Here is a 20,456-nt window from a genome sequence, read left to right as displayed (position 1 = left end):
GTTTCTTATTAATTTGGTTACAGATAATTTTTAAAATCACGTGCTCTAAGTAACATGTTAACTTAGAATTAATGCTTTTGTCCACATACTTTTAAGAAAGCTGCTTTATTCAAAATCTCCCCGAGCATTTTGGAAATGTCTTTGTCATTGTTAGAGACACTTCTGAGTCACCTAACCTAGTTTTCCAGAAAACATTGTCTTTACTTCCAGCTAAAGTATTTGAGGCTAAACATGTTTTGTTTTTTTTTTAATCTGTGTGTAATTCTGTTGCTGAAATTTTATCCCAAGGCATGAGAACTCATTTGCATAACTTATTTACCTGCTTTTACTGATACCTCCCCTGCCAAGTGGGCTTCCCCGGTGGTGCAGTGGTAAAGAATCTGCAAGTGTAAGAGATGCAGATTCAATCCCTGGGCCAGGTAGATCCCCTGGAGGAGGAAATGGCAACCCCCTCCAGTGTTCTTGCCTGGAGAATCCCCATGGACAGAGGAGCCTGGTGGGCTACAGTCCATGGGGTCAAAAAGAGTCGGACATGACTGAGCGACTAAGCACACACACACACACACACGCCCCTGCCAAGTATTGTCATAAGCCCTTTACCTTTTTTAACTCATTTAACCTTCACTACGAACAGTGAGTTGTAGGACTTTGTATCCCATTTTCCAGGTAAGAAAAATTGAGGTACAGAATGGTTAAGTCACTTGCCCAAATTCACTCTGTTAGTTAAGGTTAGTCATTGCAGGTGTCATGGTTGTACAGAGACCACCACATATTTCTTTTAATATTTATCTTTATGTACTTATTTGGCTACCCTGGGCCTTAATGGCAGCACGCAGAACCTTTGATTTTTATTGTGCATGCGGAATCTTTGGTTGCCACATGTGGGACCTTAGTTCCCTGACCAAGGATCGAACCCAGGCCTTCTGCATTGGGAACTCAGAGTCTTAGCCACTGGACCACCAGGGAAGTCCCATAGGTCACCCCTAATATGAGTGTGTCCCCAAAGGAGTAATCACCAAATCTGCCTCCTTTCTCACTGATTCTGGTCAGGGACCTCTGACCTATCCCCAGAGTGCTATAAATGGCTGCAGCCAGCACAGGGGTGCTGTCTTTCAGCCAGACTGTGTGGATGGGGCTTTACAGACCCCCCAGGTCCTCCCGGTGACCCTGTTTCTAGAGGAGGAAACTGATGCACAGTTAAAAGTGCGTAGCCTGGGTCACCCAACTGGAAGTGGCAGAGCTGGGATTCATACCTAGAAAGAGAACTGGCAGGGTATCTCATCATGGGAAAGACTCAGACAAGGCTCGCATCCGAGGCCGGACTCGCGCCTTCTGAGGGCTGCTGACTTCTCGGAGGAGACAGTCGCCTGTTTGGGGGCACACGGTCCATTGCACGAACAGCGGAGTGAGCTGGGGAAGGACAGAGGAGCTGCACTCTGAGGGCACCCAGGGCACTGGGGTGGAAGCCCCCACCCCCCGCAGCCAGCCCCTCTGCTGCAGGCCCCGGTCAGCCCTGCAGCTCTGCCTCAGGAGAGGGCCGAACAGCCCCATTTTGACTGCTTTGTCGCAGGACGCTGAACTCACCGGGCTGCCTTCTCCCCACCATGAGAGCAGCACAGCGTGGGGGTCGGGAAGGACTCCCTCATTGGCCGCTCACCCCTCCGTCACTCAGTTTTTCTCTCTTTAAACTGGCATGACATCCTCCCCACCTCCCAGCTGTGAGGACTTCCTGAGGTAACTCCCGGGAGGACCCCAGCACGAAGGTTGAGCTGCACAGGGCTGAGCAGGAGAGGGGGTGACCAGGGTGGCCAGGCTGGGGCCCCACAGAGCAGGAGACAGAACCCGCGGTCATCAGCACCCCCTTCCTCAGCCATCCAGGGCACCTCCTCCCCGCCAGGCTGGTCTCAGCCCAACTGAAAGGCTGGCGTGTGGCGCTGCTGGCCCTGCTCCCTGCAGACAAGGCCTGGTGAGGAGGAGGAGGAGGAGGCATGCCCTAGGGAATAGCCTGCTTATTGCTTACGGTGGAGCAGTGGTTGTGGCGGGTGGTCCCCCAGGTCACATCTCAGGACCCAGGCTCCAAATGTCCTCACCCATAAGAAGGGCAGTCTTGGGACTTCCCTGGTGGTCCATTGGTGAGGACTCCCACTTCAACTGCAGGGGGCATGGGTTCAATCCCTCTTCTGGGAACTAAGATCCCATATACTGCATGGCGTCACCAAAAAGTGGGGGAAAAAATGAGCAGGCTGGGGCCTGAGAGAGAGCGCGTGCTCAGGGGGCGAGCTTTGCTGCAGCTGCCGTTACTGCCACCGCAGTCAGGGGCAGTCCCCTGAGTCAAGCCCAGGACCCGACTCTGCGGTCACTGTGTCAGAAGCTCCCAGGGCATCAGTGCTCTTGCCGGTAAAGCGAGGCGATGGAAGTGATGGCCATAGGGAAGGAACATAGCCCCGTGAGACACCCCAGCCCCAGAGTGGGGGCACACCCCCCCAGAGCCTCTGTCACTGCGCCCAGGCACACTGAGCACTGCGTTCGTTCATCAAGAGCGAATCTCAGGCGGCTCAGAGCACGGGGCAGATGTGGCTTCCGCGCATCCTCCACTCACCGTGTCTCGGTCCCCAGCCTCTAAAGGGGAGGACAGGGGTGTCTCCCTCCCCGAGGCGGCACAAGGAGTCAGCGAGGCCTCGGAAAGGGCCGCTCAGCATTGGCATTAGCATCTAGCGGTTTCCTCGAGTTTAGGGGCCCTGGGTTCAGCTCAGCACAGCCACGGAAGCAGCAGCATCCCCACCCCACGGCAGGGTCGACCCCCACCCCCACCCGCCTCTCCCAGCCAGCCTTCCAGGAAAATCGGCCTGCCGCCCAAAGCGCAGACTCGATGAGTGTCCTCGCCAGCGAGGCTGGCAGAACCCCCAGCTCAGGCAGGCCAACCGACAGTGGTGCTAATTAGCTTAATTAACCCAGCCCCAAGGGAGCTGCCCGGGTTGGAGGCCAGAGCTCCCAGTCATCTGGGATCAGGCCCAGCCAAGTCAGAGCCTTTGGTCGCCTTCCACTCCTGGCCCAGCCATCACGGGAAAAAGAAGTTGCTGTTGTCCCGCTCCTAACTACAGGGCCTTCTTTGTCATTTTTCTGTCTCCCTCTTTCTTTTCTAACGTGAGTGGTTTAATTCCCCAGTGTGGCAAATGCAAGTTCAAACAACACAGGCAAATTAGGGACTCTGTCCAAGGCTGTCAGTCAGAACTTTGAGAGAGGGTACCTCCTCCTGGGTGTTTTCTTCATTTGTGTGTTCGATGGTAAAACACGCAGAGGATAAAAACCAAACTAGTTCAAAAGGGTATGCCGTGAAAACCAGGCCTCACTCCCTTCCCTGGCCCCCAGCCATCTAGCTCCCCTCCCCAGAGCAACCATTGTTTCATTTCTTGTCCATCCTTACAGAAATGTTCTGAACACGACAGAGCACACGTGAGTGTGTGTGTTTCCTTCCCGCCCCCCGCTTTTTTTTATCCATGGGGTCACCTCCTGTCTGTGCTACAGCCTCTTTGACTTGCTCTTTTCTCAGCTTGGCGACAGCTCCGTATTAGACAGAACACAGAAGGTGATCTCATTCTTTTTAACAATCAGAGTCGAGTCCATTTTATCCTCAGAGGTCATTAGATTTAAACATTTATAAAGGCCAAAGATCTTGAGAAGGAGGAAAAAGATCAGAGGTGCACAAACCCAGTTTTTTGTTTTTTTTTTTCTTTTAACCTGGAACGAATGCCATCTTAAATTATTGCTTAGAATTTTCAGTTTAGACAATACATTAGGAAATCCTCCCAGAAGAAAGAGAGTGTGGACAAAAATGATGAGTTTGACTCTCCAAACTGAATTTCATCATATTTTATTCCTTTTAGACATGTCATAGCTGCCCACTAACAGTGTCAGGCCATGTGGAACTTGCAGTGTATAGATAGATGTGGAGCTGAGGGTCGGAAAGAAGGTTCTAGCAGGATTTCTTCCAGGAAGCCAGCCCTCCGCTGGAGAATCAAGAGAGCCCCACTCAAGTCCTAGGGGTCCTGAGAGCTGGGAAGATAGTTTCAGCAAATGAACCCAAATAGAGCAAGGAAGGAATGCTTCTGTTCTCCTGGCTTGACTTTTTAAAGTATCTCTATCCTTTTATTTATTTATTTTTGTTGGCTGTGCTCGGTCTTCATTGCTGTGCACTGGCCTTCTCTAGTTGCAGCAAGAAGGGGCTACTCTCTACTTGCGGTGCGAGGGCTTCTCATTGTGGTGGCTTCTCTTACTGCAAGCATGGGCTCTGGGGTGCGTGGGCCTCGGCAATTGTGGTACACAGGCTTAGTTGCTCCGTGGCATGTGGGATCTTCCCAGACCAGGGAGAAAACCCATGTCCACAGCATTGGCAGACAGATTCTTAAACACTGGACCACCAGGGAAGTCCTCTATACTTTCTCCTGGTTTATGGAAATCATTTAAGCTTGCTGGGAAAGGAAGGGAGAGCAGAAGGGAGGTTGGAAAGAAGGAAGGAGATGGGTAGGGAGGTCAGCTGATGGGTTGGAAGGAAGGTCAGTTCTGTGTGATACACAGTTAATAACTCAGTCGGTGTGCCTGCTGGCCTCATCCCCACCCTGGACGTAAACACAAGACTGCAGGTGAGGTGGGAGGAGTGGGACCCCAAAACAGTTACACAGGACGAATCACTGGGAGATGAAGACAGTGAAGAAGTAGCACAGGAGAGTGTGAGGTAGCTCACCTGGGCTGGGAGGCAGCCACAAAAGGTGGAGCGTCAGGGAAGGCCTCTCTGAGGAGGTGACATTTGAGTGAAGCTGGGTGGATGAGAAGCTGCCATTTGCGGGGAATGCTGGGGAGGTTGCTCTGGGCAGACAGAACAGCCGGTGCAAAGGCCCTGAGGCAGGGACTTCCCTGGCGTGTTTCAGGAACCTTGGGAAGCCTGTATGGGAGGAGGTGAGGGCTGAGGCAGGGTAGAACAGATTGTTTTGGACCTGGTGGGCTGTGGCAAGGAATGTTTTTAGAAAGAGGATCCCTCCCACATATCCACCTTAGGAGCTGAGAGTTTAGTAAACTTGAATATACCACGCTAAGCTGTGTGTGGCTTTCCTGGTGGCTCAGACAGTAAAGATTCTGCCTGCAATGCGGAAAGTCCTGGGTTTGATCCCTGGGTTGGGAAGATCCCCTGGAGAAGGGCACGGCAACCCACTCTAGTATTCTCGCCTGGAGAATTCCATGGACCGAGGAGCCTGGCAGGCTACAGGCTATGGGATCACAGAGTTGGACACAACTGAGTGACTGAGCACAGCACAGCATAAGCTGTGTGTGAGTTTTGTTTCCTAAAAATGCTTTCACACCATACATACCACTTTTTTTTTAATATGGATTTGGCTGCACCAGGTCTTAGTTGTGGCACACAGGATCTTTAGTTGTGGCATGCAAACTCTCAGTTGCCACATGTGGGATCTAGTTCCCTGACCAGGGATCACACCTGGGCCCCTGCATTGGGAGTGTGGAGGCTTAGGCACTGGACCGCCAGGAACGTCCCCATAACTTGTTTACTCCCATGACGTATCTGAGCAAACCTCTTCCCACGTCATGTGGACCAAGTTCTCTTGTCTTCAGCAGCTGGAGGGGATTGTTCTGGGGTGCTGCTGGCCCTCCCTGCGGGGCCTCGCCCTGCCACTGCTGGCCGGCGCTGTTTCCTCCCTAGTCAGGACTTCACAAAGCGTCCCCGCACACCTGGCACCTTAAAGGGGACACTCCCAGATGTAGAACTCCTAGGGTGGAGAGAGTGCACGGTTTTACATTTTCAGCAGGTCATTTTACACCCTTCCCAGAGGGGAGCCTCATGGGCAGCGCCCCTTGTGCAGGGGATTCTGGGAAATGGCAAAATCAAAAGGGAAGCGGCAAGGGTGAGGCCCTTTTGAGCTCCCAGGGGAATGGCATGTACTCTGGGGTGTGTGTGTGTGTCTTTCTTGCTTTTGTCTGTTTCTCTCTTTTGGATAGAAAGCTTTTCGTTTGCCCAGAAAGCATACTTGCCTAAAAATGACGGAGCCAGAATTACCCTAGCCCTGGAATTCTCATTTGAGAAGGAATACGACCTAACAAGAAAAAAAAAACTTAACCACCCTCTCTTCCTTCCTTTGTTGAAACCCTAAGGCTGGCAGCTGAGAAAATAAGAGAAAAAATAAAAAACATAGACTTCAGTACCCTCAGGAGCCCAAGATATCTTATTTCTTCCTGAGTTCAAAGACTCTTTTCTTTTTCTTTCTTGAGTTACACAATGATGAAGTCTGGGTGTCAGCTCTTTTTAAACTAGTTTTTATTATTATTTTTGTCATAATACATGATGATAGCAAAATAAATTCAACCAGTTAAGAAGGGTGTTTTTATCAGATGAAAAGTGAAAGTCTCATTTTTCCACCTTCTAATATGACTCCTACTTCCCAGAAGTAATCATTGTTCATAATTTCTTCCAGGATTTATTTTTTAATGTATAAAAGCTTTTTAAAAAATATTTATTAATTTATTTGGCTGTGTCTGGTCTTAGCACATGGGATCTTTGTTGGGGCATGTGAGCTTCTCCAGTTGGGGTGCCTGTGTTTCTCTTTAGTTATGGTTCCTGGGTTCAGTTGCCCTGCAGCATATGGGAATCTTAGTTCCCCGACCAGTAATTGAACCCACGTCCCCTGCATGGGAAGGTGGATATTTAACCATGGGACCACCAGGAAAGTCCCTATAAAAGCATATTATTGCACCCAATGTGATTATGTTTCACATACTATACGTCTTTCATACACCATCTCTTTGATAGAAACGTGACAGCCAAGCACTGTCGTGATGCCTGTGGGCGCTGCAGCCCGGTGGCCTGGACTGGAATCCTAACTCCTCTGCTCCCAGGCTGTGTGACTGTGGACAGTTACTTTAACCTCTCTGTATCTCAGTTTCCCACCTGTAAAGTGGAGATGCCAATTAACAGTGGCTCCCAGGGAGGGCTGCTGTGTAGATGTCACAAGTTAGCTCGCATGGAGCCCTCGGACTGGTAGATAGCACCCGGCTCTGTGCTTCTGTTGGCTGTCATTATTTCTTTCCTGGGGGGAGAGGGTGGCAACACCTCAGATGAGGGATCCAGTGTTGGCTGGAAAAGTAGGACCTGATCCCAAAGGCTGGGCCAGACTCAGGAGGCAAGAGGAGACTGCAGGGGAAGTCCCAGGAGTGGAGGACAGAGAGCCCCCAGGAGCCAGCCTGGGCCAGGGAGCTGGGGTGACAGCCTGTGGTGCCTGCAGAATGGGAAGGAGCAATAGGAGGGGACTGTGTGCAGCTCAGAGTGCCCAGCACCTCCAGAGAAACGGTCAGAAGAGCAGCTCTCATCTCCCCAGCGTCCGCCCGGTGAGGTGCTGGCCAGGCAGTTTGCAGCAAATTCCAAAATGTAGTAAGGTCACTGTGTTTTCCTGCAAACCAAGGATCAGAGAGGTGGTGTGACTTGCCCAGGGTCCCACAGCAGGAACAGGCAGTCTAGACTCAGACCCAGAGCTGTCTGCCCACCAGGGCTCCTGCTCTTAACCCCAGACTGTGCCTCAGTGACTTTTAGATCATAGAGTCTTCTGGAAGGCAGCCCTGGGTCAGCTTTGGGAATGCTAAAGAAGAGTGTGGTGATCAGAGTGACCTGGCTCACAAATCAGCTTCTGAAACAAGATTGGAAGTTGTTCAGTCATGTCCGACTCTTTGTGACCCCGTGAACTATATAGTCCATGGAATTCTCCAGGCCACAACACTGGAGTGGGTAGCCGTTCCCCTCTCCAAGGGCTCTTCCTAACCCAGAGGTCAAATGCAGGTCTCCCGCATTGCGGGAGGATTCTTTACCAGCTGAGCCACCAGGAAGCCCAACGAGAATGGGAGACCCAGTAGAAAAGCCAAATAGTAGCAATCAGAGGCTGCTCCAAGCCCTTGTGCCTCGTCTTCTAGGTCCTCCCAGCCACCCTGTGATGCGTGAGCCCACCCCACGTGATGGAAAGCAGAGTGAGGGGGATCTGGTGCCAGGCCCTGGAGCACCCAGGCCAGAGGTCTGCTGTCTGTGGCCCAGCCTTGGCCCAAAGGGACCGGTCCCCCAGGGGAGTCTAACTCTGTGGGACCCTCTCCCTCTTCTGTGGCTGGAGTCCCTGCTCCACACCATCCCTGTTTTCCACCTGAACAACTCTGGAGTTTCCTGTCTCCTTGTTGCCATGAGGGTGATGTCTCTGTCCACAACTCTTCTAAAGCACAAATCAGGACCAGTCACTCAACAGCTCAGACTCTCCAGATACAATCCTGAGACCCCTCTGTGGCTCATAAGTTCCTGAACACCTGCCCCAGCCCCTCCCAGGCCTCCCCTCCTCCCCCTCACCGTCTTGCCCCCTACGCCTCTGTAAACTCACCAGGCTTGTTCACACGCCTCAGCCCAGCACTTGCTGATCCCTCTATCTGGCATCCTCTTCTACCAGCAGATTCCTGCCTTCTTCCCTTTCTGCTCAGATGTCATCCCCTTAGAAAAGCCTGCCTTGGGGCTTCCCTGGTGGTCCAGTGGTTGAGACTCCATGCTTCCAGTGTAGGGGGCACGGGTTTGATCCCTGAGCAGGGAACTAAGATCTCCGTGCCATGTGGCACTGCCAAAAGATGACAAGAAAACCCAGCCTCCATCCCCAGAGACCCCTATCCTTTTACCCAGCTTTATTTCTCTTCAGAATACCTCTCTCCACCTCGCACTGTGGGGTCTCCCGCTCATTTATTCACGGTCAGTCTCTGACGGGTCTGCTCCACGTTCACTGCTGTATTCCCGCTGCTGAGCACACACACGGCACAGAGTGGGTTTCCAGGACACATCTGGGGGGTGGGCAAGTGGAGAGGATAACCCAGGTCTCATCTCTGTCCATCTTCACCGGGTGACGTGAGGACGCCGTGGTCAGTCATCCAGTGGCGGTTGGCTCCCTGGGGTCAGAATGGCTTTGAGAAGTGACTCAAGCCTCCCAAGACCCTTCTGACTGTGACCTTCTCCTTCCAGGCAGGTAGACAGCAGCACAAAAAACGTCTTCGGGCAGCCGCGGTTGAGGGCCTCCCTCCGAGACCTCCGCTCCCCACGGAAGAACTACAAGTCCACCATCGAAGATGACCTAAAGAAACTCATCATCATGGACAACCTGGCGCCCGAGCAGGAGAGAGACACAGGCGTACGTAGAGGCTGCCCCCACCAGGCACACACCCATGCTCCTGTGCATGCAATCAGACAGGCAGAGGGAGGCGGGGCCGGGCCGGGGCGGCTCCCTGCACTCGCTCCAGCCTCTTCCTGCCCGCGGCACCTACCAGCCTATTGGAGTATGCGTGTGCCCCTGCAGCCAGGAGTCAGGATGTCACGTTGGTCAGGGATAGGATGACAGTGTGAGCCAGCCTGGCAGGCTCGCTGGGGCTTTATACCCACTGGACCGCTCTCATATCCTTTTCCCTGAGCGCAGGGTGGAAGCAGCACCTGCCTGCCCAGACCACAGGACCAGGAATGGAGGGGAGTGCTCAGGGGGCACTTGGGCTCCTGTGACCCAGAGGTGGGGGAGGCCAAAACAGCAGGCGTTCTCTGTCCCTCTCGTCTCTGCCTCCCCTGGGTGGGCCCCAGTCTCTGCAGGGTTTCCCTCCCACCAGCTCTGGGGGGAGCCAGCACTCGTCCCAGGTGGTCCCCACCAACACCTGGGTCTCCTGCTCTAGCTGAGGTCACCCCACCTTCCCTACCTCCCCTGGAGCTGGAGAGTGGGGTCGGCCCTCCAGACCCAAGTGGGCTGCAAAGAGGGGAGGAGGAATCCTCAGAGAGAAGTGGGGTACTTTGGGCAGAAATGGATGCTGGGTGGGTGAGGACTGCAGATGGTGGGGAAGAAGCATCCGAGGGCAGTAACCATGGGCCTGGCCGTGACCACACCCCTGTCCCGGCAGCAGTCTCCACAGAAGAGCCTACAGCGGACGCTGTCAGATGAGAGTCTGTGCAGTGGGCGTCGGGAGCCCAGCTTCGCCAACCCTGCCGGCCTGGAGCCGGGCCTGCCCAGCGACGTGCTCTTCACCAGCACCTGCGCCTTCCCCTCCAGCACGCTGCCCGCCCGCCGCCAACACCAGCACCCCCACCCACCTGGCGGCCCTGGCCCCGTCCCCACCACCGCTAGCAACAGCTTCCCCGAGAAGAAATGTGAGCCCGGGAACCTGGAGGCTGGTTGTGGGTGGAGGGAGCAGGAGGGCATGAGCATGTGGATCACCTCGAGGTCAAAGGCCATGGGTCATCAGTGTCAAAGTCAGGTGAGGGTGGGAACTGAAGTACATGGGAGCGTCCGGGGACCGCAGTGGTTCAGCACATTGGGTGTCACCCTCAGAGCAAGGAATTGTTGGCCAAGCATCAGTCACCTAGGAATGGGGGGCCCCCAAGGATTGAGGTCATCTGAGACCAGAGAGAGGGCATTAGTCTCTCTAGGTGTCTCCAGACTGGAAGCTCATTACTAGGGCCCTGAGGATCAGGGTTTCCATTATATGTGCCCCTTCCCCAGCTCCCTGTTGCAGCACCAAACAGATTACCTCATGAATTTTTTTTTAATATTTATTTTTATTTATGTATTTATTTGGGTGCTCCAGGTCTTAGTTGCAGCATGCAGGATCTTTAGTTACAGCCTGTAAACTCTTAGTTGTGGCATTTGGGCTCTAGTTCCCTGACCAGGGATCAAACCTGAGCCCCCTGCATTGGGAGCACAGAGTCTCAACCACTGGGCCCCCATGGAGGTTCCTGTCTTCACATACATGACTTCCTCCAGGCCTGCCAGCTCTCAGCAGGAGGGGATACAGTGGTGTGACCACCATCAGCAAATATTTACTGAGGGAAGTGCTATGTGCACGGTTGCGCGCTGGCTGGGGTGAGCTGTCCTTCAGTCCGCACTGTAACCCTCTATCTGCAACCTCAGAGGCTCTGAGACCAGAAGGCAGGGCAGAAGTCTGGGCCAGGCGCCCCCGGCAGTGCCCGACCTAGACGGATATACAGCTGTTCATGGCCCTTCTTCACCCCACTCGGCATGAAGCGTCTGTTGCTGAGTTGAGGAACACGGGTGTGTTGAATGGGGGCCGCTGCCAACCTTTCTGGGTGTATGTGCATATATAGAGTATGTCATCACTTTGTCAGATCGCCACAAACTTTGACTTCAGAGATGTGCCCACCCCAGGTTTCAGCTGAGGGACTGTGCCCTGTAGCATCTGATGGAGCCCTTTTGTACACCACAGAGGATGGGATGGAGGCTCAGGGACTCTTTTTTGAGGGCTTCTGTCTCCCCCCTTAAAATTCTTCCACAGCTTCTCATTGACCTCGTATCTGGGTCCATAGACCTTGCCCTGGTATTCTGGGGCTCCACCCTAGGGCCCTTCCTCAGTGCCTCCGTGAGAACCTCCTGGCCCACACTCTCTCCTCAGGGTGTCCAAGTGACTCCCCCTGCCCGCCATGCTGCTCCCCCAGCCCCGTGCTGGCTCCCTGACTCCCGCTTCCCCTTTAGGGCTTTGCTCAGATCTGGCTCTTTGCTGGAGTCTCCCATAAGCCCCAGGCTGGATCCTCCCTCCCAGTTTAAACTCCAGAGCCCCTGTTCTGCCCCTCTGTTGCCTTCTTCCCACTGTCTCCAGCCCCTGGTCTGGGCCAGGCTCTGCTGTAGGCTCTGGGCACCCAGCAGTGGGGGGCACACAGCACCTCTGCCCTGGTGGCACTGAGCTTCCCGGCGGTTTCTCTTGCTTCCCTGATCTTCACTCTGTGTCTCCTTCATCAGCCTCTCGCCTCCACTGCCCTGTCTGTGCCAAAGGCAGGGCCTGGCACGAGGAGGCATTTGACACATGGTGAGAAGGCAAGAGACGGGCCAGGGCAGGAGGGTGCACAGAGATCACAGACAGACAGACAGACAGGGCGCCTGCCTGGCTCTACCTGTACTTTCAGTCGTGTCAAAGATGCTGCCTCCTCCAGGAAGTCATCTCCCTAACCAGGCTGAGTCAGGCAGCTCCTCTGGGCACCCCTTGCCCCGGCTCCCTCCCGTCCCGTCATGCTGTCTCAGCCTTGTGTTTCCCCATCACAGCCCCTCTCTCTCCCGGTGGTCACTGTGTGGGAATGAGTCTGTCTCCCCCGCTGGACTGGAGACTCCCTAAGAGCAGGGCCCAGGGTTGTTTGGGTCCTTACAGTGACCGCAGCCCAGGGCCTTCTCTCTGATGAAATACACACACACACACACACACACACACACATATCCTTCTCTGTGCCCATCTGACTCTCCTGTCCTCCTGAACCTGAGAGTCCCATCTGGCTGGGGCCCCAGGCCTTTCCACATCTCCACGCCTGCTCGAGAGCCCTTCCCAAGCCACGTCGGGGCTGAAGAGGGGCTGTCAGCCCGGTCCCAGGCTCCGCTGATGAAGAGCCCTCAAGGCCAAGGAGCCTCTCACGAGGCAGTGCCTGAGATGACTGGCATGGCAGAGGCAGCTGCTCCCGCGGTCCCCACCTGCTCGGCTGTGAGACACTAGGAGGCTGGAAACGGGAGCGTGGGGATCGAGGACGTCCTTCAGCCTGCCTTCTCATCCATTCCCCTGAGCATTCATTCACTTGCCAACTAGCACCTCGCATCCTGAGAGCCGGGTGGCCCGAGATTGTGGTCAGGTCCTGACCTCACAGCTGTAACCTCCCTGTGCCTATAGAAAAAGCACCCACCTCACTGAGTTAATCCGAGAATCAAGCTAGTACATGGAAAACACCAAACTCAGGGCCTGATATGCAGTAAGCGCTGAAAAAGACTCTAGCTGTTGATGTATTTATTTGTCAGTGTTTTGTCGCCAGGAGAGAGCATTCTAACCTCTCATCAGTCAGGTTTTTGTCTCTGAACTAAGACGTGAACAGGGAGCCTCTCAAGACCAATGCCGCATGGGGCTGGGTCAGCGTCAGGCCTCACGTGTTAAAATCAGGTGCCCCCACCAGCGAGAGAGAGGGTGCAAGGCAGCTAGCTTCCTGCTCTGAGCCCCAGTCACCCGCTCTGTCACGCAGGGTCATAGTAGCTCTTCCCTCCTGGCTAATTTGGGGGAGTGGGGGCTAAGAGATGATCGCTGTAGTACCCGGTGTGGTGCCCGGCGAGAGGATGAGCCTGGGGTACATGGAGCAGGCCCAGCCTTTCTTGCCGGAGTCACCGCCTGACCTCCGTGCTTCACCGTCGCCCTCTGCCCTCCCCTGTAGGGTCTGTGAGGCCCCAGCGAGTCAGGGCCTAAGCCCCACAGGAGGCCTCCATCTCTGCAGCAGATGTCACCGTTGACACGCTGCTGGTGCCTTCCATCCCTTCCAGCACCCCGAGACTCTTTCTCTGCTTGTCCTGTCATGCCTGAACCCACCAGGTCTCCCCACAGTGACCCTAAACCCCAGCCGTACCCCAGAGCCCCACGATCTGTCTGCAGCCTGGCACTCTGCCCTCTGCTCCAGACGCACATGGTCTGCACGCCACCCACGGCTCCGTGCGGGTGTCTCAGGCATCTCACACTCACACCTCCAGAAGCCTCCCTTCTGGTCCCGCCCTCAGCCCTCCCAACTCAGTGCCAGCTCCCAGATCCTGAAGTCCTCCCAGAGGCCCCTCTGTCTCACACCCACGTCCACCCTCAGGGACTGCTTTTGGCCCCACCTGCCAGGCAGACCCAGGACCTTGTCCCTCCAGCCGTACTGGGTCCTGTCTGCCTTCATCTCCCTCCTGGACCGTCCCAGGAGCCTCCTCACAGCCTCCCTAATCCCCCCACACAAAGCTGGAGGGACTCAGTGGATACCTGCAACAGCTCAGAACCCTCCTGTGGCTCCATCTCACTCAGGGAAGCGATACGGTTCTTGTCATAGCCCCCAGGGGCCCTGCGCCATCCAGCCCTGTCAGCACCTTCTGTCCCGGCCACGCGGGCCTCCTCTTTTTTTTAGGTTTGTCTGTGCCGGGTCTTAGTTGTGGCGTGTGGGGTTTAGTTCCCTGACAAGGCATCGAATCGAGGTCCCCTGCAGTGGAAACATGGAGTCTCAGCCACTGGACATCTACAGGAGTACCCTCCTTGGTGTTTCTTAAACGTCCAGGCACGTTCCCGCTTTAGGGATTGATTTCTCACTGGTTGGTTCATCTGCCCAGAATGCTCTTCTCCCAAGGTGTACCCCCTGACCACACCCCAACAGCCTCGCCTCCTTCTGAGTTTTGTACAAAAGGCCATCTTCTCCACGAGGCCTCCCCGGCGCCCCATTTCAAATCATACCCACATAAATATCCAAGACTCCTACCCCTTACCCTGCTGGTTGTTTTCCTTGGCATTTATCATCTAATAAATATAATTTATTCATTTAATTATATATAAGTGTAACAGTTATGTAACGTTACATAATTGTATGGGAAGTGTAAAGGAACGTGTTCATTTCTTTATTTCTCCCACGCTGTCACTCACACCCATCCTCTCCCCACCCAGCCACCATCTCAGCCTCCGAGCTCTCACTGGCCGACGGGCGGGACCGGCCCCTGCGGCGTCTGGACCCGGGAATGATGCCGCTCCCTGACACAGCTGCTGGCCTCGAGTGGTCCAGCCTGGTGAACGCAGCCAAGGCCTATGAAGGTAGGCGCCTTCCACTCAACCCCAGCAGATCCCACTCCCTTCTCTGTTCTGGAAGGATCCACAGAGGGCATTGAAGCTTTTTGTTTTTTCTAGCTTACTATATTTTACTTGTGCCTCTATACTGCTGTGCTCAGCCGTGTCTGACTCTTTGTTACCCCATGGACTGGAGCCCACGAGGCTCCTCTGTCCATGGGATTCTCCAGGCAAGAGTACTGGAGTGGGTTACAGTTTCCTCCCCTAGGGGATCTTCCCGACCCAGGGATCAAACCCATGACTGTTGCATTGGCATATGGGTGTTTACCACAGAGGCACCTGGGAAGCCCACTCAGCCTCTTTGTCAACATTACCTTTTCTTTTTTTTTTTTTTGTCAAACTGGGCCTTTTTCTAAGAAGGAAGATGTGTTTTCTTTTTAATTTACTTTCTAATTGGAGGAAAATTGCTTAAAAAATATGGAGCACTTCACGAATTTGAATGTCATCCTTCTGCAGGGGCTATGCTAATCCTCCCTGTCCACCCACTTTTAGTGTATGTGCTGCCAAAGCGAGCACGGCCTCAAGGCTTTAAAGGGGGACACACTCAGGTTCCAGGATCGGGGGAGGCCAGGGTTCACATCCTCCCTGTCACTTGCTCACTGTGCAGTCCTGGGCAAATGTCTTCGTCTCTCTGATGCCTCCAGCTAGCTTGTCTACAAAACAGGAACGAGACTGTACCCACTGCCTAGGGCCACAGGGAGGAATCTATGAAAACTATAAAACTTGTCATCACAGAACATGCCATCAACAGAGAGTGCTCCCTGTTACTATTTTAGTGCGGAAGTGTAGTGATCCCAGTTGTACTTAGATGTACTTTGGCTACAAGTGGCAGAAAATCCAGTGACTTAAACAAGGTTTTATGCAGTGAAAATTCCAGGGGTGGGCAGTGAGGCAGGTGGGTAGTAAAAATTTCTGGGGTGATCATTTCTGATTAGGGTCAGGTTCCTTCCCCTACTGCTCTGCCATTCCTGGGGACCTCACCCTCACAGTTGGGCTGCCAGAGCTCTGGCCATCACATCCAGCTCTGCCCGCAGGTAGAGACGGACACCCACCCCACCCCACCCCCACTTGAAGGATGCTTTCCATAGCCTCACCTTCCCCCTGCACTTACATCCCATTGGCCTGAGTGTCATGGCCACACTTTGCTACAGGGCAGGCTGGGGAATGAGGACCTGTGCACGGCTGAAATTTGGGATCTATTATTACGGAGAAAGAGAAAACAGACCATAAGACAGCTGGCTGTCTCTACCATTTCCATCCCACGTGTCCTTGGGCAAGCACCTTTACCTTTCTCAGCCTCGGTTTCCTCATCTGTGAAACCCTGACAGATAAGGATATATTCTTCTGGCTCATTTTTCATCTTTTAGGCCTCAGCTTTGCAGTCCCTCCTCTAGGAAGCCCTCCCTCATATCCCTTAGTCTGGATCAGACACCTCCTCCTGTTTCCCATGGCCCTGACCCCTCAGCCTGTGCCCTTGCTTTCTTTTTAATTAATTAATTAATTTGGTTGCATCAGGGCTAAGTTGCAGCACTCAGGCTTCTCTAGTTGTGGCTCAGGGGCTTAGTGGCCCCAAGCATATGGGATCTTAGTTCCCTGACCAGGGATTGAACCTATGCCCCTTGCAGTGGAAGTAGAGAGTCTTAATCATGGGACCATCAGGGATGTCCCCTGCAGTAAGCTGTTTTTAAAAAGTAAAGGAGAAGGGGCTTCCCTATTGGCTCAATTGTAAAGAATTCTCCTACCAGTGCAGGAGACTTGGGTTTGATCCCTGGTACAGGAAGATCTCAAATGTGCATGGCAAACGCCAGGCACCACAACTACTAAGCCTGTGCTCTAGAGCCCGGGAGCCACAGCTGCTGAGCCCATGTGCTGCGACTACTGAAGCCCGTGCGCCTAGAGCCTGCGCACCACCACAGGAGAAGCCAGCACAGTGAGAAGCCCTCGCACCGCAACTAGAGAATAGCCCATGCACAGCAGCGAAAACCCAGAGCAGCCAAAAGTAAGGGTTTTTTTTTTTAATGTGAAGGAAAAGAGTGCTCAGGAGAATTAAAAACCAGAGAGATCACAGGGCAGGAACCCCAAGGTATGTTGAAGTGTGTTGAAAGGTGTTGAAACGGGTGATGGGTTCATGACCCATGATGCTCTTTTCTCTGCTTTGGGGCCTATTTGAAACTGTTTATATAAAAGCATTTTCAAGAAGCATAAATAGTGAATCCAAGATAGAAAACAGCAGCTATAAAGGATGTTATTTAGAGAATGGGGGAAATTTCCAGGTGGTTGTCTATTAGACGATAATAGCATGTCAGCGTCAACTTGCCTGAGGACGATATTGTGTAGGAAATATGTAGGAGCATCTCTTTCCTTTCTGGAGACGTGTCGTAAAGTACTCATGAGTGAAGTACCAGGATGTTGGTACATTCCCTTCCCCAATGGTTAGGGAAGGAAACACACACAAATGCAGGAAGTAAGTGTGGCATAACCATTAACAGTGGGTGGATCTTGGGGAAGGGCATTCAGGTTTTCACTGTGCTGTTCTTGGAGCCAGGAGTTAGAAATAAAGGAGCCCGCCTTTGCCTCCCTGGGAGAGGCTCAGCCCCTCCTGTTTGCTCTGTCCTAGGACTCACTTAGTGAGAAGTGTTAGTCGCACAGTCGTGTCCTACTCTTTGTGACCCCCACGGACTGTAGGCCACCAGGCTCCTCAGGTTGGGATTCGCCCAGAATACTGGAGTGGGTTGCCATGTCCTTCTCCAGGGGATCTCCCTAACCCAGGGATTGAACCGGGGTCTCCTGCACTGGGCTTCCCTGTGGCTAAGCTGGTAAAGAATCTGCCTGCAATGCCGGAGACCTGGGTTCTATCCCTGGGTTGGGAGGATCCCCTGGAGAAGGGAAAGGCTACCCACTCCAGTATTCTTGTTTGGAGAATTCCATGGACTGTACAGTCCATGGGGTCACAAAGAGTCGGACACGACTGAGCAACTTTCACTTTCACTTCTGCGTTGCAGGCAGACTCTTTACCGTCTGAGCCACCAGGGAAGCCCCAGGACTCACTCAGCCAGCCACTCTTTGGATGCATTCAGACTGTTTTCGATTTCTGCCATCATAGAAGGACCACCTAATGGTCCTATGTGAAAATGCAGGCACTGGCTCAGGCCCTGCCCCCCCGAGCCAGTCATGCGTCTGGAGGATGGGACCCGGGCATCTTTGCTTTAACCACCAGCCCCATGAGACTGTTTCTCTCTTCCATATACCTGATAGTCTCTGTCTGGTGTCTCTCTTTGCTTTGGAAGTTCCACAGACATCCTCAGAATTAGGACATAATGAATCCCTGTGTCCTCATCAGCCAGTGTCAACGCCATCCACTTCCAGCCATTTTCCCCCCTCACCATTATTGACAAAACCAGGCCATTTCAGCTGAATTGGGGCAGTTCCTTGCCCACACTGCACTCAACTCCTTTCTCTGTCCCTTGTATTTTGTATAAACTGGTCGTCAGATCCGGAGGCTTTCTCAGAAACAGGACGGAATATTGTGTTTGTGTCCTGACTTGGTTTGGTTTTTTGGCAAGAATCCATCCTGTATGCCTGTGTGATCTAAGCGGGTGTGATTGGGGAGTGTCCTGGGGGTTTGCGGGAAGGGATTGGCCGTTGCGGGGGGAGGGGTGGTGTGAGGAGGAGCCGGGAGCCCAGCCGACCACTGCGCCCCTCTCCCCCGCAGTGCAAAGAGCCGTCTCGCTGTTCTCTCTCAACGACCCAGCTCTGAGCCCGGACGTCCCGCCTGCACACAGTCCTGTCCACAGTCACCTGAGCCTGGAAAGGGGGCCCCCGACCCCCAGGACCACCCCTACCATGAGGTGAGGCTCCCCTACCCCGCCGTCCAGGCAGGAGGCCACCCTGCAGGTCCCCCACCCCCTCAGCAGTAGCAGGAGGGGCAGCCACTGCCTCATCTAACAGACTTTGGGCTCATCTACTCGCTGGGGCCCAGCGGGGACCGAGCAGTGTCGGTCCTGACCTCACATGGAGGCCCTGTGCTCCTCACAGCACAGTGATCATTGTTCTGCTGCTTTGAAAATCGATAAGCGGTACCCCCAGTCTTCCCTGCCCGCTGCCTCACATCCGCCCCCTCTGTCCACCCCACTCCCAGCCTCCAGCCTGCCCTGTCTGCCCCCGGGTCTCCTCCTCTGCAGGTTCCTAAATTACGTGCCGGTGCCCCTGACATTTCTCTCTCACCTCGCCCCTGGCAGGCCCCGGGGCAGGACTGTCTGGGGACCCAGCGGTGACTGGAGCCCGAGCCCTGTCCTCACAAGGCTTCCGGGGGCGGGGAGGCGGGCGGGAGGCAGGCCTCTCCCATTTGTCATCTCACATTCGGTGCAGCATGTTTGAGTGCACTAGCTTGGCAGAAAATAGAATCACAAAGAGGGAGAGAGGATGGAAATGGCAGGCTTGCATGTCCGTGGATTTAAATAGTGCATTCCACACTCAGCTGCATGCTTCACCGTGCGGAGTGACGTGTGCAACAGTAGTGCACTCTACTGTATGGGCAGTTGAAGCGCTTTTCGGGGGTGGTTTTGACTCTTCTTGTTTTTCACTTCACACCCTGGCTTTAGACCTCCACAAAGACTGGCCCCGCTGTCACAGCAGAGCTGGGCGGCTCCGAGACGGGGCACTGCAGTGGGCTTGGGAACAGGAGTTGTGTAGAAATGCCAGGACCTGTTGCTTCCCGGCAGACTCCTGGACTCCTTTTGCCCTGAGCTGCTGACCGCCTCCCCCTGTGACTGCAGCTCCCCCAGAACAGGGAGGAAAGAGTGGGGGGCGCGTGGGGAGTGGGCAGCGAGTCCTTCCCGCTCCTTGGGCGGACGCCCTGCCTCTCTTCTCATCCATCCCGGGTGCGTGCGTTCCCACCGCACCCAGAGGAGCCTTCTGCAAAAAGAGGCTTTTCCCTTCCTCTGCAGGGGCCAGGCAGGCCCAGAATGGGGGAACCCACTCAGGAGGAGCCACAGGCTGGGGTCCTGGGTACAGGGTCCCTGCCTGAGCCGCTCAGACTTTACACATCACCATCACGGGAGGGCTCTCAGGAACGAGGGCTGTTACCATCATCCGTCTGGTTACTAGTACTGCCCCCAGGCAGGCCCTCCTGCTCCCGTGCCCGCTTACACACCCCAAGTGCCGGCTCCATGCTAGGGCTTGCTGCTGGGTGCTAGCGTGCTGGGTGGGTGGGTGTGGGGAGGGGGCTTTGTACCACGCTGCCCCGGCTGGCGGGAGATGGGAGGAATTCCTCCTGGAAGCGCACATTTGGTCCCTCTGCAGGGGCACCACCGCTCACTTCAGGCCTGGTGCTCCCATCCCCACCAGGTGAGGAGCCCGCCCCAGGCGGAGTGCAGCCTTCACCCCCCAGGCACCCCTGGTACTCCAGCCAGGAGAGGACTCCCTGGAGCCTCAGGGATAAGAGGGGCCTGTAGCCCGGACTCCTCCCAGCTGTGGGCGGAGATCCTGACCCCGCCCCCTGCCTTTGCAGCGAGGAGCCACCCCTGGATCTGACAGGCAAGGTGTACCAGCTGGAGGTAATGCTGAAACAGCTGCACACGGACCTCCAGAAGGTAAGGCCGCCAGGCAGCTGCCTCACATGGCACTTCCCGGATGCCTGGGGGGTGGGCAACAAGGCTGGGGCTCCCATCTCCACCCCCCATCCCATCTGTTCTAGGAGAGGCCACCCAGCTCTGAATGTAGTCATGAGTGAAGAGCTTGATGGTAGGGAAGGCTGGTAACGCACCTAGAAACTCTTAGAAGGAGAATAAGTTGGC

At 54.5% G+C, this 20,456-nt stretch overlaps 1 protein-coding gene and 1 non-coding gene across 5 annotated transcripts in view; one reads left to right on the top strand and one right to left on the bottom strand.

The window, feature by feature from the left end:
• Positions 1-20,456, top strand: part of SIPA1L3 (signal induced proliferation associated 1 like 3) — a 253,461-nt gene that overhangs the window by 229,498 nt on the left and 3,507 nt on the right. For 3 of the 4 annotated variants that reach the window (XM_027515958.1, XM_027515959.1, XM_027515960.1), the window contains 5 exons: positions 9,038-9,203; positions 9,952-10,198; positions 14,485-14,628; positions 18,374-18,509; positions 20,171-20,252. In XM_027515958.1, coding sequence (XP_027371759.1) covers positions 9,038-9,203; positions 9,952-10,198; positions 14,485-14,628; positions 18,374-18,509; positions 20,171-20,252 — 775 coding nt within the window. The remainder of the gene's footprint in view (positions 1-9,037; positions 9,204-9,951; positions 10,199-14,484; positions 14,629-18,373; positions 18,510-20,170; positions 20,253-20,456) is intronic. The other variant, XM_027515961.1, reaches the window with a different exon arrangement.
• Positions 15,073-15,177, bottom strand: LOC113876899. The gene has a single exon (XR_003506633.1). It is a non-coding gene; the product is annotated as a U6 spliceosomal RNA (small nuclear RNA).

Source organism: Bos indicus x Bos taurus, chromosome 18 (genome assembly GCF_003369695.1).
Source record: "Bos indicus x Bos taurus breed Angus x Brahman F1 hybrid chromosome 18, Bos_hybrid_MaternalHap_v2.0, whole genome shotgun sequence".
Lineage (NCBI taxonomy): Eukaryota > Metazoa > Chordata > Mammalia > Artiodactyla > Bovidae > Bos > Bos indicus x Bos taurus.
The sequence above is the reverse complement of the archived record's forward strand: the minus strand, read 5'-3'. Positions and strand labels throughout refer to the sequence as shown.